The 12,424-nt window shown below is 47.2% G+C and overlaps 1 protein-coding gene across 1 annotated transcript in view; it reads right to left on the bottom strand.

Annotated features, from left to right (window-relative positions):
- The window catches only part of ATP8A2 (ATPase phospholipid transporting 8A2), a 1,156,459-nt gene that overhangs the window by 530,735 nt on the left and 613,300 nt on the right, over window positions 1-12,424 (bottom strand). The window contains exon 27 of the mRNA XM_075337374.1: window positions 11,198-11,308. Within this exon, the coding sequence (XP_075193489.1) occupies window positions 11,198-11,308 (111 nt within the window). The remainder of the gene's footprint in view (window positions 1-11,197; window positions 11,309-12,424) is intronic.

Below are 12,424 nucleotides of genomic sequence, written 5' to 3'. Positions count from 1 at the left end.
CCAGATCACTCCAGCTGCTTGCCTCCTGTGAACTATGGGCCCTAACTGTGGCTACGTGGCTGCGGCTTTTGTGGTGTTGTGGCGTGGGCTTTAAGGGCCCCACACCGGCAGGTTTAGCAAGGAAAGGTGGATCTATCCCCGCACCGGGATCTGCCGCCCGTTTGGGCCTGGTACTCCCTGACAGTCTCCGTACTTTCCACTACACGGCTCTCTCTCCAGCTGTGTGTGGGGTTCGGGCAGCACTACCAGGTGACCGTTCTCCCCCGTCGGTAGTCACTGCGCGGACGCTGTTAGACTGCAACAGCTCCAGGGGTCTGCTCCTGACGTCTGCTCTCCCTGGACTGCTGCACTAAACTGGCTCACTCGTGGGACCTGCACTGCTGCTCCTGTCTGAGCTCCACTTCCATGCTCCTCACTCCTCCACACTCTGCTTCAGACTGTTTACTCCTCCTTCTCTTTTCCCCTTGTGCCTGCCTACGCCACCTAGCAACCAGGCTCTCTACCACACCCCTTGAGTGGAGATGGAGGCTTCGCCCCCTCCACTCCTCAAGTGGAGGTGAAGGCTTTGCCCCCTCCTGGGATCCCCAGGGGTCCTCTCAAAGGTACATGTGTGAGACCTGATCACTATGCGCCTGTGTAGTCACACCTCGGTCAGCCTTCTGGATTACCTGTATTGTACTGTCCCCAGCATGGGTGCAGTACTCAGTGGTGCCTGACCAGGTCAGGGGCGCCACACTAACAGCTTAGCCAGTCAAAATCCTAGGAACATTTTGCACCGTACCCACCAGACACACTATTGGGGGGCCTGAAGGGAATAGGGCCGCCCATATGGGGGTTGGGAGGCGAAAGTGACAAGGTGGAAAAGGAGTAGGAGAGTTGTGTGGTGAGTCTCAAAAGGAGAGGTCACAGGTTGGGAGCTGGGCTCCTTGAGTACTAGGTGGCAGACGTTGGTCTGGGCCTAGTAAGAGCTGGAACCCCGGTCACAGGGAATCGCGTCAAGTGGCACGGACTGCAGGGCAGCCAGTGGCCTTGAGCCATCTCCGGGCAGGGGCCAGGGCACGATGGAGTACGTGAACCCTAGGCCGGGAAGTAGCTTCACGCGTCCTGATAATTTACTCGACGGGGGTGAAGACTTCAAAATTCATCCCCAACCCGCTCCAAAATCGGGGTACTAGCGCACCGATGGGATAGGACTTTCCCAAATTACAGTCCAAAGAAATCCTACGCGTGAACCCTGAGAGCAAGCTCACTCCATTAGCTATACGGGTGAGCAGGACCCGAATAGTTCCAAACTTGAGGGTCCAATAGTGAGACGGATAGAGGGATAGATAGATAGATAGATAGATAGATAGAGGGATAGAGGGATAGATAGATAGATAGATAGATAGAGGGATAGAGGGATAGATAGATAGATAGATAGACGGATAGATAGATAGAGGGATAGATAGAGGGATAGAGGGATAGATAGAGGGATAGATAGAGGGATAGAGGGATATATAGAGGGATAGATGGAGGGATGGATGGATGGATGGACAGATGGATGGATGGACAGATGGATGGATGGATGGATGGATGGATGGATAGATAGATATTAGATGTATAATAGATAGAACATAAATAGATAGATATTATATAAATATATAGAAATATAGATTGAATAGATAGATATCCTGCAGATATATACGGTAATTTCAAAACTGAGGCTGCATAGCCTTTGATAGTCAGAGTTGGGGAACGTCATGGAAAGCGCTGGACTACGACAAACCTGCGAGGGAACTTTGGTTTTAAATAAATTGGTGAACGAGGGACAGTGTCTGGTTTTGATTCTTCTCTATTTACGTTTTAAACATTTCCATTTGTGAACGTCGGAAGTCGGAATCCGAGGACTACATCAGACCTGCATGGGTTGTTGTTTTTTTTTTTAAAATAATTGGTAAACCAGGGAAAAAGTGGGAGTTTTTCGTTAAATAAACTATTTTTGTGTGTATGTTTTTTTTTTTTTTCCTTTTTACTTACTAGGTTACTAATGAGGGTGTCTGATAGACACAAGGGCATTGGCCTGCCGCAGGTAGTTGGAGTTCTCTCCACGTGGTCAACCATCACGTGTGGCCACATCCTCATATCCATCAGTCTCATACAGATCTATTTATCTTTCTATATTATGTTTATCATCTTTCTTACTGTGTATATATTTACCTTGCATTTTTCAGTCTCACATCTAGGTACAGTATACCTATTTATATATCTGTTAATAGGAGTCTCATATCTACAATGTCTATCTACAGTACAAGCACTGTGGAAACAGTACATAATAAAATAACCAGCAAGAGATAATGTGGGTCCTAATATTGTCACGATTATAACAGGAAAATATGGCGCATAGCGTGATACACAACACAAGGGCTACACTTTAACAATGGTGGGCCCTAGCAGTAGTAAGAGGGAAGATGGACACCTCCTCTCCTTACCTGCCACTGTACCCTGAATCCTAGCGCTATACAAGTTCCTTACTTGCCAACAAGCAGGAACCTGAAGCCCTGAGTGACCCTACAATAGTCCTGGCTAGTGAGTGGACAGGTAAGGTACGCTAGCCTCACTACTGCACTATAACAACACAAAGGGAAAGAAAGACAGACAGATGGGGGAAACACCAACAGACAGCTGCAGTCAGCACCAAGACTGCAGCCTAAACAGCAACTTGCAGTGAGGGCTCCACCAGCTCCTTTCAATTCGAGGTCAAGCATCCAAATGAGAGTGAATAACCAGCACCCTCTACAGAGGATAGATATAGGGACTGGGAGTGGTCCAAACTGGAAATACCTGGGATTGCAATGAAAATAATTACTGACATTAACCCTCTCCTGCCCAAAGAAAGAAAACACGTTTAAGGCCCGTTTCACACGTCAGTGAAAAACACTGACATTTTTCACTGGCGTGTAAAACACGCACATGTACCTGCGTGTGCCGTGAATCACGGCACACGTGGGTTGTCTAAGTGCAATCCGGGCTCCATTCTCCGTGGCCCGTGATTGCACTTAGTAATCAACTCACCTGCGCCCGCTCTCGCTCTCCATGGTGCTGATCGCTCCCGCGGTGCAGCATCCGGCCGGCGGTGACCCCCGCAGCAGCTGCTTCCGGGTGTCGGCTGTATTGCGCATCATGAATATGCGCGACAATAATGAGCCGGCTCAGAAGCAGCAAGCTGCACGGGTTGCAGAGGACATCGCTGGACGCCGGGTGAGTACCGTAAATATTTTTTATTTTAAAAGCACGTTTTTTTCTGGCACGTGTTTCACGGACCACACCACTGCGTGGTCCGTGGGACATCAGTGATGCCAGAAAAAAATGGACATGTCTCCGTGTGGTAATCACGCACACGCGGGTACGCTGCACGGAGACACGTGCAGTGACAAATCACTGACGTGTGAGCAGACCCATTCATTATAATGGGTCTGCGTATGTCAGTGATTCTGGTACGTTTAAAAAAAAGCACAAACGTCCCAGAATCACTGACGTGTGAAAGGGGCCTAATATGTAGAGTCTCATATGACAATGAGAAACTCTGGTCCTGATCCTGTCACTAGTCTCAAGTACAGAGACGGCCATGACAAATATATATATATATATGTATTTCTAATATAAAGGATACATAAAGGAGACAATCCATCCTCTATTCTGTGGATTACATGTGAGAAGCTGATTTTGTAAATATAGAATATGTTATGAATAATACTGAAATGAACAAAAAAATAAAAGTACAATAACCCCTATCAGCAGGTCTATGGTAATTCATCCATGAGAAATGAGCACTACATGGTTATTGGGAAGTCACAGGAACCAATTCTAAATATCGTGCACACGTGGAAGGAAGAAAGTTGCATTTGGTTTATTTTTGTACTAGAAATACAGCAGAAGGACGGACTCGATCCAATGTCTGGAAGAGCACTTCTTCCTGTTATAAGACATCTGTGAGCTACGTATTGTTGCTCGCTCCCAGGAGCCGTGCCCTGTGTTCAGCTGCACCTACTTTCCTCTTATAAAATCAACCTAAAGTAAAAAATATTTTTGCAGAAATTAACGTATTTAAGCATTTGACGGCCACTCCTATAATGGGATAAAACTGAATTTCTAGACGACACACAAAAGGACTTGTGTATTAATAAACCTTTCTACATTGAAGCTGCATCAGCAATGAACTGATCCCGGAGGACCCAGCTGTCCGAACCTCCCTTATACAGCTGTCACCACTAGGGTAAGCTCGGTGACTGTCTCCATTCTCTTGCAGCGCCTCTGCAGGAGGAATGTGTACCAATTCTGTGAATGGGAGCTCTGAACGGCCCGGTCTGAATGAAGCTTAGGGGTACTTTGCCCGCTGCGACATCGCTAGCTGATTGTAGCGATGCCGAGCACGATAGTCCCCGCCCCCGTCGCAGATGCGATATCTTGTGATAGCTGCCTTAGCGAACATTATCGCTACGGCAGCTTCACACGCACTTACCTGCCCTGCGACGTCGCTCTGGCCGGCGACCTGCCTCCTTCCTAAGGGGGCGGGTCGTGCGGCGTCACAGCGACGTCACACGGCAGGCAGCCAATAGAAGCGGAGGGGCGGGGGTGAGCGGGACGTAAACATCCCACCTTTTTCCTTTTGCATAGCCGGTGGTGGCAGGTAAGGAGATGTTCCTCGCTCCTGCGGCTTCACACACAGCGATGTGTGGAGCTGCAGGAACGAGGAACAACATCGTACCTGCGGACGCACCGACATTATGAAAATGAACGACGTGACACAGATCACCGATTTTTGACTGTTTCACACTCGTTCATCTTCTCTCCTAGGCTTTACACGTTGCGTCGTCGTTACCGGCACCAGATGTGCGTCACTTTCGATTTGACCACGACTATATCGCAGTAGCGATGTCGCAACGTGCAAAGTACCCCTTAGGTTCAGTCTTAACGGTAATGCCAAAGTGCACTTGACTGTCATGCGACGTTCAGCTTTACGCACACCTGCTGGCACTGTGGTGTCAGACTTCGTTCACACTACAAATGCTGATAAGCAACTCGAGGCTAGTGAAGTGTTCAGCCATAGCCGAGTGTCGGCTAGTTCTGGTTCACTGATCTCCAGCTCTGGAGGAGTTAATTCCTGCAGACTGGTGAGCAGGACCTAAATGCTCAGGTTGCTGATTACCATTTGCAGCTGTCTCATACCTATATCTAGCATGGCTTTTTTCCTTTTCATGCCTATGTTAGCTCAGGCAAACCCGATCTTGTTGTTGCTCCTGTTTATGGTGATTTCTGCAGTGCTTCTGAGTGGGGTGAACGTTCCCCTGTTGTGCGTTACGTTCTCCCCTTTTTCATTACTCCCTTTTATACATATAGTCATTCCTGTGTGTTTTGAGTGCGGTGTGTACGAGTTTCTGTTCAGCCCTGTCTGTGATTATTTGTGGAGGTTTTGGTCATTGGGTTTCCAGCCCGATCCCTTGGTGGGGGAAGGTAGGATCAGGGCTTGGACAGGAAACACTGTCACGATGGAGGCTCGACCCTGACTACCATCCAGTTTACGGTCGAGATATGGGACAGCGCAGTGTCCCCAGTCTTAAGAGTGCTTTACACACTGCGACATCACTACCGATATATCGTTGGGGTCACGTCGTTAGTGACGCACATCCGGTACCGGTAGCGACATCGCAGCGTGTGACGCCAAGAAGCGACGATCAGCGATCGCAAAATCGTTCAAAACGGTGATCGTTGACACGTTGCTCCTTTCCTTAATATCGCTGCTGCCACAGGTACGATGTTCGTCGTTCCTGCGGCATCACACATCGCTGTGTGTGACACCGCAGGAACGAGGAACATCTCACCTGCCTCCACCGGCAATGCGGAAGGAAGGAGGTGGGCGGGATGTTACGTCCCGCTCATCTCCGCTCCACCGCTTCTATTAGGGGGCCGCTTAGTGACGCCGCAGTAACGTCGCTATGACGCCGAACGCACCTCCCCCTTGAGGGAGGGATTGTTCGGCAGTCACAGCGACGTTGCTGACAAGGTATGTGCGTGTTATGCTGCCGTAGTGATAATGTTCGCTACGGCAGCGAGCACCAAATGTCGCACGAACGACGGGGGCGGGTGCTATCGCGCTCGACATCGCTAGCTATCGCTAGAGATGTCGAAACGTGTAGAGCACCCTTTAGGGTCAGCCTAGGAGCCCCTGTACTATCTGTACTTCCCCGTAACATTGACTATCTCCAAAGGACCCACTGAGAATGAAGTAGAGGTGCAAATTCTCGAGCTCAGCACCATTTACACACAACTCTTCAAAGCTCCATTTTTGGGATAGGTGAGTGATCAGGATATTACCCCTTATCTTACGCATAGGGGAAGACGATCAAACTTGGTACAACGCCGTTAATAAAGCTATATGCCTGGTCATACCTATAAGATTGAAAGTAGTTCTCAACTATGTACTAAATATCGAAAAAGTATAGAGTTGAGCAAAAAGATTTCTGTGAGCAAAATACACTCCCTCTACGTCTCTCAAACTCCAAATTAATAAGATTTGTTTTACGAGTGCTCGGGAAATCAAGGCAGCACACACACTTAGTATGGTGTACTCAAAGAATTCTCCTTTATTAGTACATGTGACCAGTTTATATAGGGTCGCAGAGAAAGGATAAGGTCACTCTGAACTATGAACCCAACTTCCCCACCCATCAGTGTTAGCTGAGTCCTATGACATCATTAGTTATAAGACAAGATGGAAACTAAAAGAACAAAATGGATGCTGTTCTCTCACATTTGTAGGACCCTGGTGCAGTGGCCAGGTTTGTAATCTATGATCCGCAGGTCAGAGCCTGGCAAACCTTCTATTACAATCCCAGGAGCCTTTTAAGACTATTAAGCCACCATGACATTGGCATATCATGGCGAAAGACCAAGATGGCTAAAAGAGGAGGCGCCGGTCCCGGAGAACGGCGCCACCCATTTGACCAGTCTGCAGCGGAGCGACCTCCTAGGTGAGTATTATAAAGTGTATTTTTTATGTTCTACATAGCGGCCTGGGCTCTTATACAGTGTGTCCACCCATATCCTGTCCACCGCCATTAACTTGAGAACGGCAGCAGCTATAGGCATAGAAGTGGTGTCTAGGTATAGTAAAGTAGCCATGTGCTACGCAATGAAACCACCTATAGCGCCACCTGGTAGAAAACAACGGAGTTAGCATTTTTATCTTGAAAACGGAATGAGATAGAGGAAAAAAAGTGAATTACAAAGTTGTAGGGAATCATCAATTCAATACGAATCGACACCTTGCATACAGAAATGCTATGATTAGAATGTGTAAAACTCACAAGGCTGCGGACGTGAAGCGATGCCTCATGGAGATCTTCCTACAAGTCATTGGGTATGGTGTCTGCGTGGAGTGGCCTCCACTCTCACCTGACCTGACCCCATTGGACTTCTTTCTGTGAGGTCACATGAAACAGCAGGTGTTTGCGACCCCTCCACCAACATTGCAGGACCTACAATGACGTATCACAGATGCTTGTCCAAACGTGTCACTGTTACGGGGTGCTGTCTGCTAATAAAACCTAAAGGAATAACAGACAATCAGGGTCCACCGTGCAAAGACTCTGCTGCAGACTATGGCAGAGTGCAATACCTCTGTTAAACTCACAGAGGAATATAATTAGTAAATAAGGCAATTCCTCCCTTACTTGGAGGGTGTGTGGAATGGTCTCTGTTAATAATCACAGAGACAAAGGCAGTGAGTGTGAAATGGCACCTACCTAGGTCCGTTCCTCTAGTGGTGCCAGGAGACGGACAGCAGCGTAAGCCGCACAAAGCTCCTACCTGCGTTCGCTCCACTAGTGTGCGAGGACACGAACCACTAGATATGGCACCTGCCTAGGTCCGCTCTTCTAGTGGTGCAAAAGAGACGAACAGCAGCGTAAGCCGCACAAAGCTCCTACCTGCGTTCGCTCCACTAGTGTGCGAGGACACGAACCACTAGATATGGCACCTGCCTAGGTCCGCTCTTATAGTGGTGCAAAAGAGACGGACAGCAGCATAAGCCGCACAAAGCTCCTACTGCTGTTCGCTCCCCTAGTGTGCGAGGATACGAACAACTGCCAGACGCAGTATAAGGAACGTTACCCTAGCGGCAACGTCCACCTACGAGTAGAATCATAAGGCCCAGCCAGACCATGTGCGTCAGGCACCTGCCTATGTCCGCTCCCCTAAGAGGTAAGGATACGGACTGCAGCCGAAGCTGTAAGGTATAAGAACGCTACCCTGCCGGTAGCGCTCACCTAGCATAGACAGAGATGCCTAGAGGAACGTGCACAGAGCGTCTACTCTCATGCATGAACCAAGAGGACTGAGCGCCGTGCGGCGTGCGGCAGCGTCTTATATAGACTCTGTGCCTCATCCAAGATGGAGGACACCAGAGCCAATCCGCTGCCAGAACGACAGGAATGACGTCACGCTGGCCTATCACCGAGCAAAGCGTCACAAGCACATGACCAGCGACCAATCGGCATAGAAGGTGTCAGAGACATGTGACCACGTGTCACAAGCACATGACCAGCGGCCAATCGGCATAGAAGGTGTCAGAGACATGTGACCTCGTGTCAGCGATGATGTCACCCGCACATGTGCAATGGCTCCAAGATAGGACTTAGTCTCCAGCGCTTGCACATGTGCAGTAGCAAGAAATCTGGACATAGTCTCCAGTGCTCGCACATGTGCAGTAGCAAGAAATCTGGACATAGACTCCAGTGCCACAGCAACCGTAACAGTCACCTACCATATTGCACAACGTGCAGCAAGATACAGTATGCTGTCCAGAGTCCAGATGTGCATTGCAGCTGACGGTGGCCACTTTGAGCATCAAAGTTAAATGAGCACCATATGCGTGACCAGCATTCAATGTTTTGGGGGGGGGGGTCATGGGTTTCATATCATAGCATTTCTGTATGCAAGGTGTCGATTTGTATTGAATTGATGATGCCCTACAATTTTTAAATTCACTTTTTTTCTCTATCTCGTTCTGTTTTAGAGATAAAAATGCTAACTCTGTTGTTTTCCACCAGGTGGCGCTATAGGTGGTTTCATTGCGTAGCGCATGGCTACTTTACTATACCTAGACACCACTTCTATGCCTATAGCTGCCGCCGTTCTCAGGTTAATGGCGGTGGACAGGATATGGGTGGACACACTGTATACAGCATGTTAGAATGCTGTATATAAGAGCTCACTGATGGTGGCCGCAGCTTATAGGCCCAAAATCTGGTGACAGGTTCTCTTTAATTGTTCTGTGAGACAAAATTAGGATCAAAGAAAAAATTAGCTAAAAGGCTGAAGCCACTGGATAGTTTTGTTTATTTTTTTTGGTGCATTTTTTATATTTATTAATTTTTTCAGGATTAGTAAAACTGGTCTACTTTCTTCCAGAAAGGTGTCATACTTTTACATGAGTTGTGTCCGGTATTGCAGCTGAGCTGTACTTGCATAAGACCTTGTGCACACTCTGTGGTTTTTTTTCAAAATCTGCATGCTTCTCCTGAAGTCTGCAAAGTCTATGAAATTTCTGAAATGCTGTGCCAATGTTGCAGTTTTTTTCTTCGCAAATTTGGTGTAGATTTTGATGCAGAAAAAATCTGCAGCACGTCAGCTGTTGGGGCGTTTTTTCCTGCATTTTTTTAGTCCTTACAGCCATTGACTTCACTAAAAAAATGCACCAAAATGAGATGCATTTTTTGGTGCGGTTTTTTTTGCCAGAATGTGCAGATTTGATGAAGAAAATTTATGCAGCAAATCTGCAGCATATGGACATGTCCTACATCTGAGTTGATACAGACTCAATCGATGGAAAAGTGTGGCACTGTTTATGGAAACAAGCAGCTATGTTTTACGAATCCTATAAAACCTCCTTAAAGGGGTGGTTCACTACTCTGCAATAGTGGCCACATCTCTATAAAACTGATAGGAAAGGCTTTTTCTAAATACCCTGTTAAGCCAATTCTGCCTCTGAGAGTCCGGTCTTTCCCATAAATGACACCTAAGCTCCACGATCTCTGAGATCCAGTGATGTCACGTCAACTTCCAGCTGACCCAACATCACCGAGTCCGGCCCCAGTCTTCCTGAGTGGCTGGGCTATGGATAGTGTTTCACCCCTCGTGACAGCCCAGTGTCATAGCCCAGCATGTCACGCGCTCTCCCCTTCACAGCAGAGCAACTAAGCAAGAGCAATGCTGGGCTGTGATGCTGGGCTGTGACGATTGGTGAAACTCCACCCACAGCCCAATCACTCAGGAAGACTGGGGCCAGGATCGGTGATGTAGACGTTGACATCACTGGATCTCAGAAGTCACAGAGCCTGGGGGGGGGTCACTTCATGGGGATGAACGGAGCGTAATACTGCCGCTCACAGGCACAATTGGCTAAGCAAGGTATTTAGAAAAAGACTTCCCTATCATTTTTACAGAGAGGTGGCCACTTACTGCAGAGTAGTGAACCACCCCTTTAAGTCAATCACCCTCAGTAATAATTAGTGCATATTTTCTGATACTCTACCCATTTTGTGATATGATTAAAATTTCGGGGTGTGCTTCAAGCCACATAATTGACAAACTTTCGATGTCCAGTGCAGAAGAGATCACTGTCTTCTTCTGACCCCTCCAGACGGAGAAGGTCACCAGTATCATTTCATCAGCGATATAAATATCAAAGCCGAAGACGTTTTTTCAGGCCGTATTTAGTAGCTGTACGGTCTAGCCTGGGATTTATACATGGATTTGTTGGCTGAACAGAAAGGATAACCGCACAGCCCGATGCCAGCCAAGACAGCGCAATGCAAACTTCTGTTTGAAGTTGAAATCTAAAGAGCTGGGAAGATCTACGGCCAGGACTAAGCAGCCTGGGACATGTGCCGTATGGTATTGTGGCAGCTGTCTCTGGGCACTTAATGGATTTTGTGCTCGGTGCATATCATTCGGTTTGTGAACACAGAAAGCTGAGCCATTTATAGAGGGATATGTGCAAATGATGTTAACTGAAGCTTGCCACCTGATGAATGCCTGTGCCATTCCTGTCTGTTATACTTGGCTTCAGTTAAGGCCGAGCAGTGTGTCCCTTGCCGCCGCGTAGACAATACTTAGCACGCTGGCTCGATGTTCTTGTTTAGTTTGCCATCAATCTTACCTCAATGATGTACAGGACCACATTCTTGTAGAAACAGTAGAGGATGCATTTGGTTACTCGATTGTAACTCCAAGCTCCATGGACTAGAAGAAGTTTCTCCAAATAAGAAAACTATAAAGAAGAAAAAAATGGGAAATTAGATGACAGTTACAGTTTTTTATACTAATATATTATTGGCAATGCTCCATGGGAATAAAAGAAACATTAAAATTAGCGGGATCTCGCTAGTGACAACTATTGTGAATAGTAACTTTGTAATTTATCATTGATTCTTCAATACAGATTGATTATAAATATTAACTGGCAGATTTTTGGGGATACGTTCACGTCATCATCAATGCAGAAAAGTGAGCACCAACCACCCCCAAAGTTGCACCTAGAGAATCCTATATCCAACCAGTTCATTAAATGGTCAGACAATGACTTATAAGTGGCGCAAACCTGAAAAGTAAAGTTCGGGGTTCAAAACAAACACAGACTTTACAAAAAAATCGGTGACAGAGTTTAGAGTTCGGGTGCTTTACGTATGAACACCACTTGATTGATCATCGCTGAGCCCGGGTGCAATCGGTGCTCGGCCCAGTGTGAGCCGATTGCAATATTGGAACGGTACGCACTGGGGGTAACAAAGCATAATCTGATGTAGTGTCCACTCTCCCCCGAATTTGTCTATGGCTGCCTTTATGTGGGCAAAGACCCAAACTGCAAAATCAGTGACTTCCAATCAAGTTTAGGTCAAGTCCGGGTCCAGAACAGAACTTTATCTAAAGCCTGGTTGAACCTGTTGACCGAACTTCCACGGGTCTGCTCATCTCTAGTTATAAAGGTAGCTAACTTGGTGGGTGACAACAGCAAGAGAGCTATTTTTTCCATCCAAGAAAGTGTCTCGGGTGTGTCACAGGTGATAGACAGTCATGTGGTTTCTGGCCATGGAAGGTCACAGCATTTGGCTGCACAAAATTCTCCCTGACTGTCTATTGTTCCTGCTGTTAGTATTCATTGTACTAGGTGAATTTTTTGCTGGATTTTGATCTATTCCCCTTTAGGACCCATCCAGCTGCTGATTATAAGTATTCCCTTTGTGCTTAATTACTCCCATCTTCCCTGGATTTGTGCTAATGTATTATTTAGTTCATTCCTGGTCTGGTTGCAAGCAGTTGGCTTGTACTCAGCTGTGGTATCGTTGCTGAAACTTTGCTGAGCTTCTACCTGAGTCATCTGTGGATA

Source organism: Anomaloglossus baeobatrachus, chromosome 2 (assembly GCF_048569485.1).
Source record: "Anomaloglossus baeobatrachus isolate aAnoBae1 chromosome 2, aAnoBae1.hap1, whole genome shotgun sequence".
NCBI lineage: Eukaryota > Metazoa > Chordata > Amphibia > Anura > Aromobatidae > Anomaloglossus > Anomaloglossus baeobatrachus.
The sequence above is the reverse complement of the archived record's forward strand: the minus strand, read 5'-3'. Positions and strand labels throughout refer to the sequence as shown.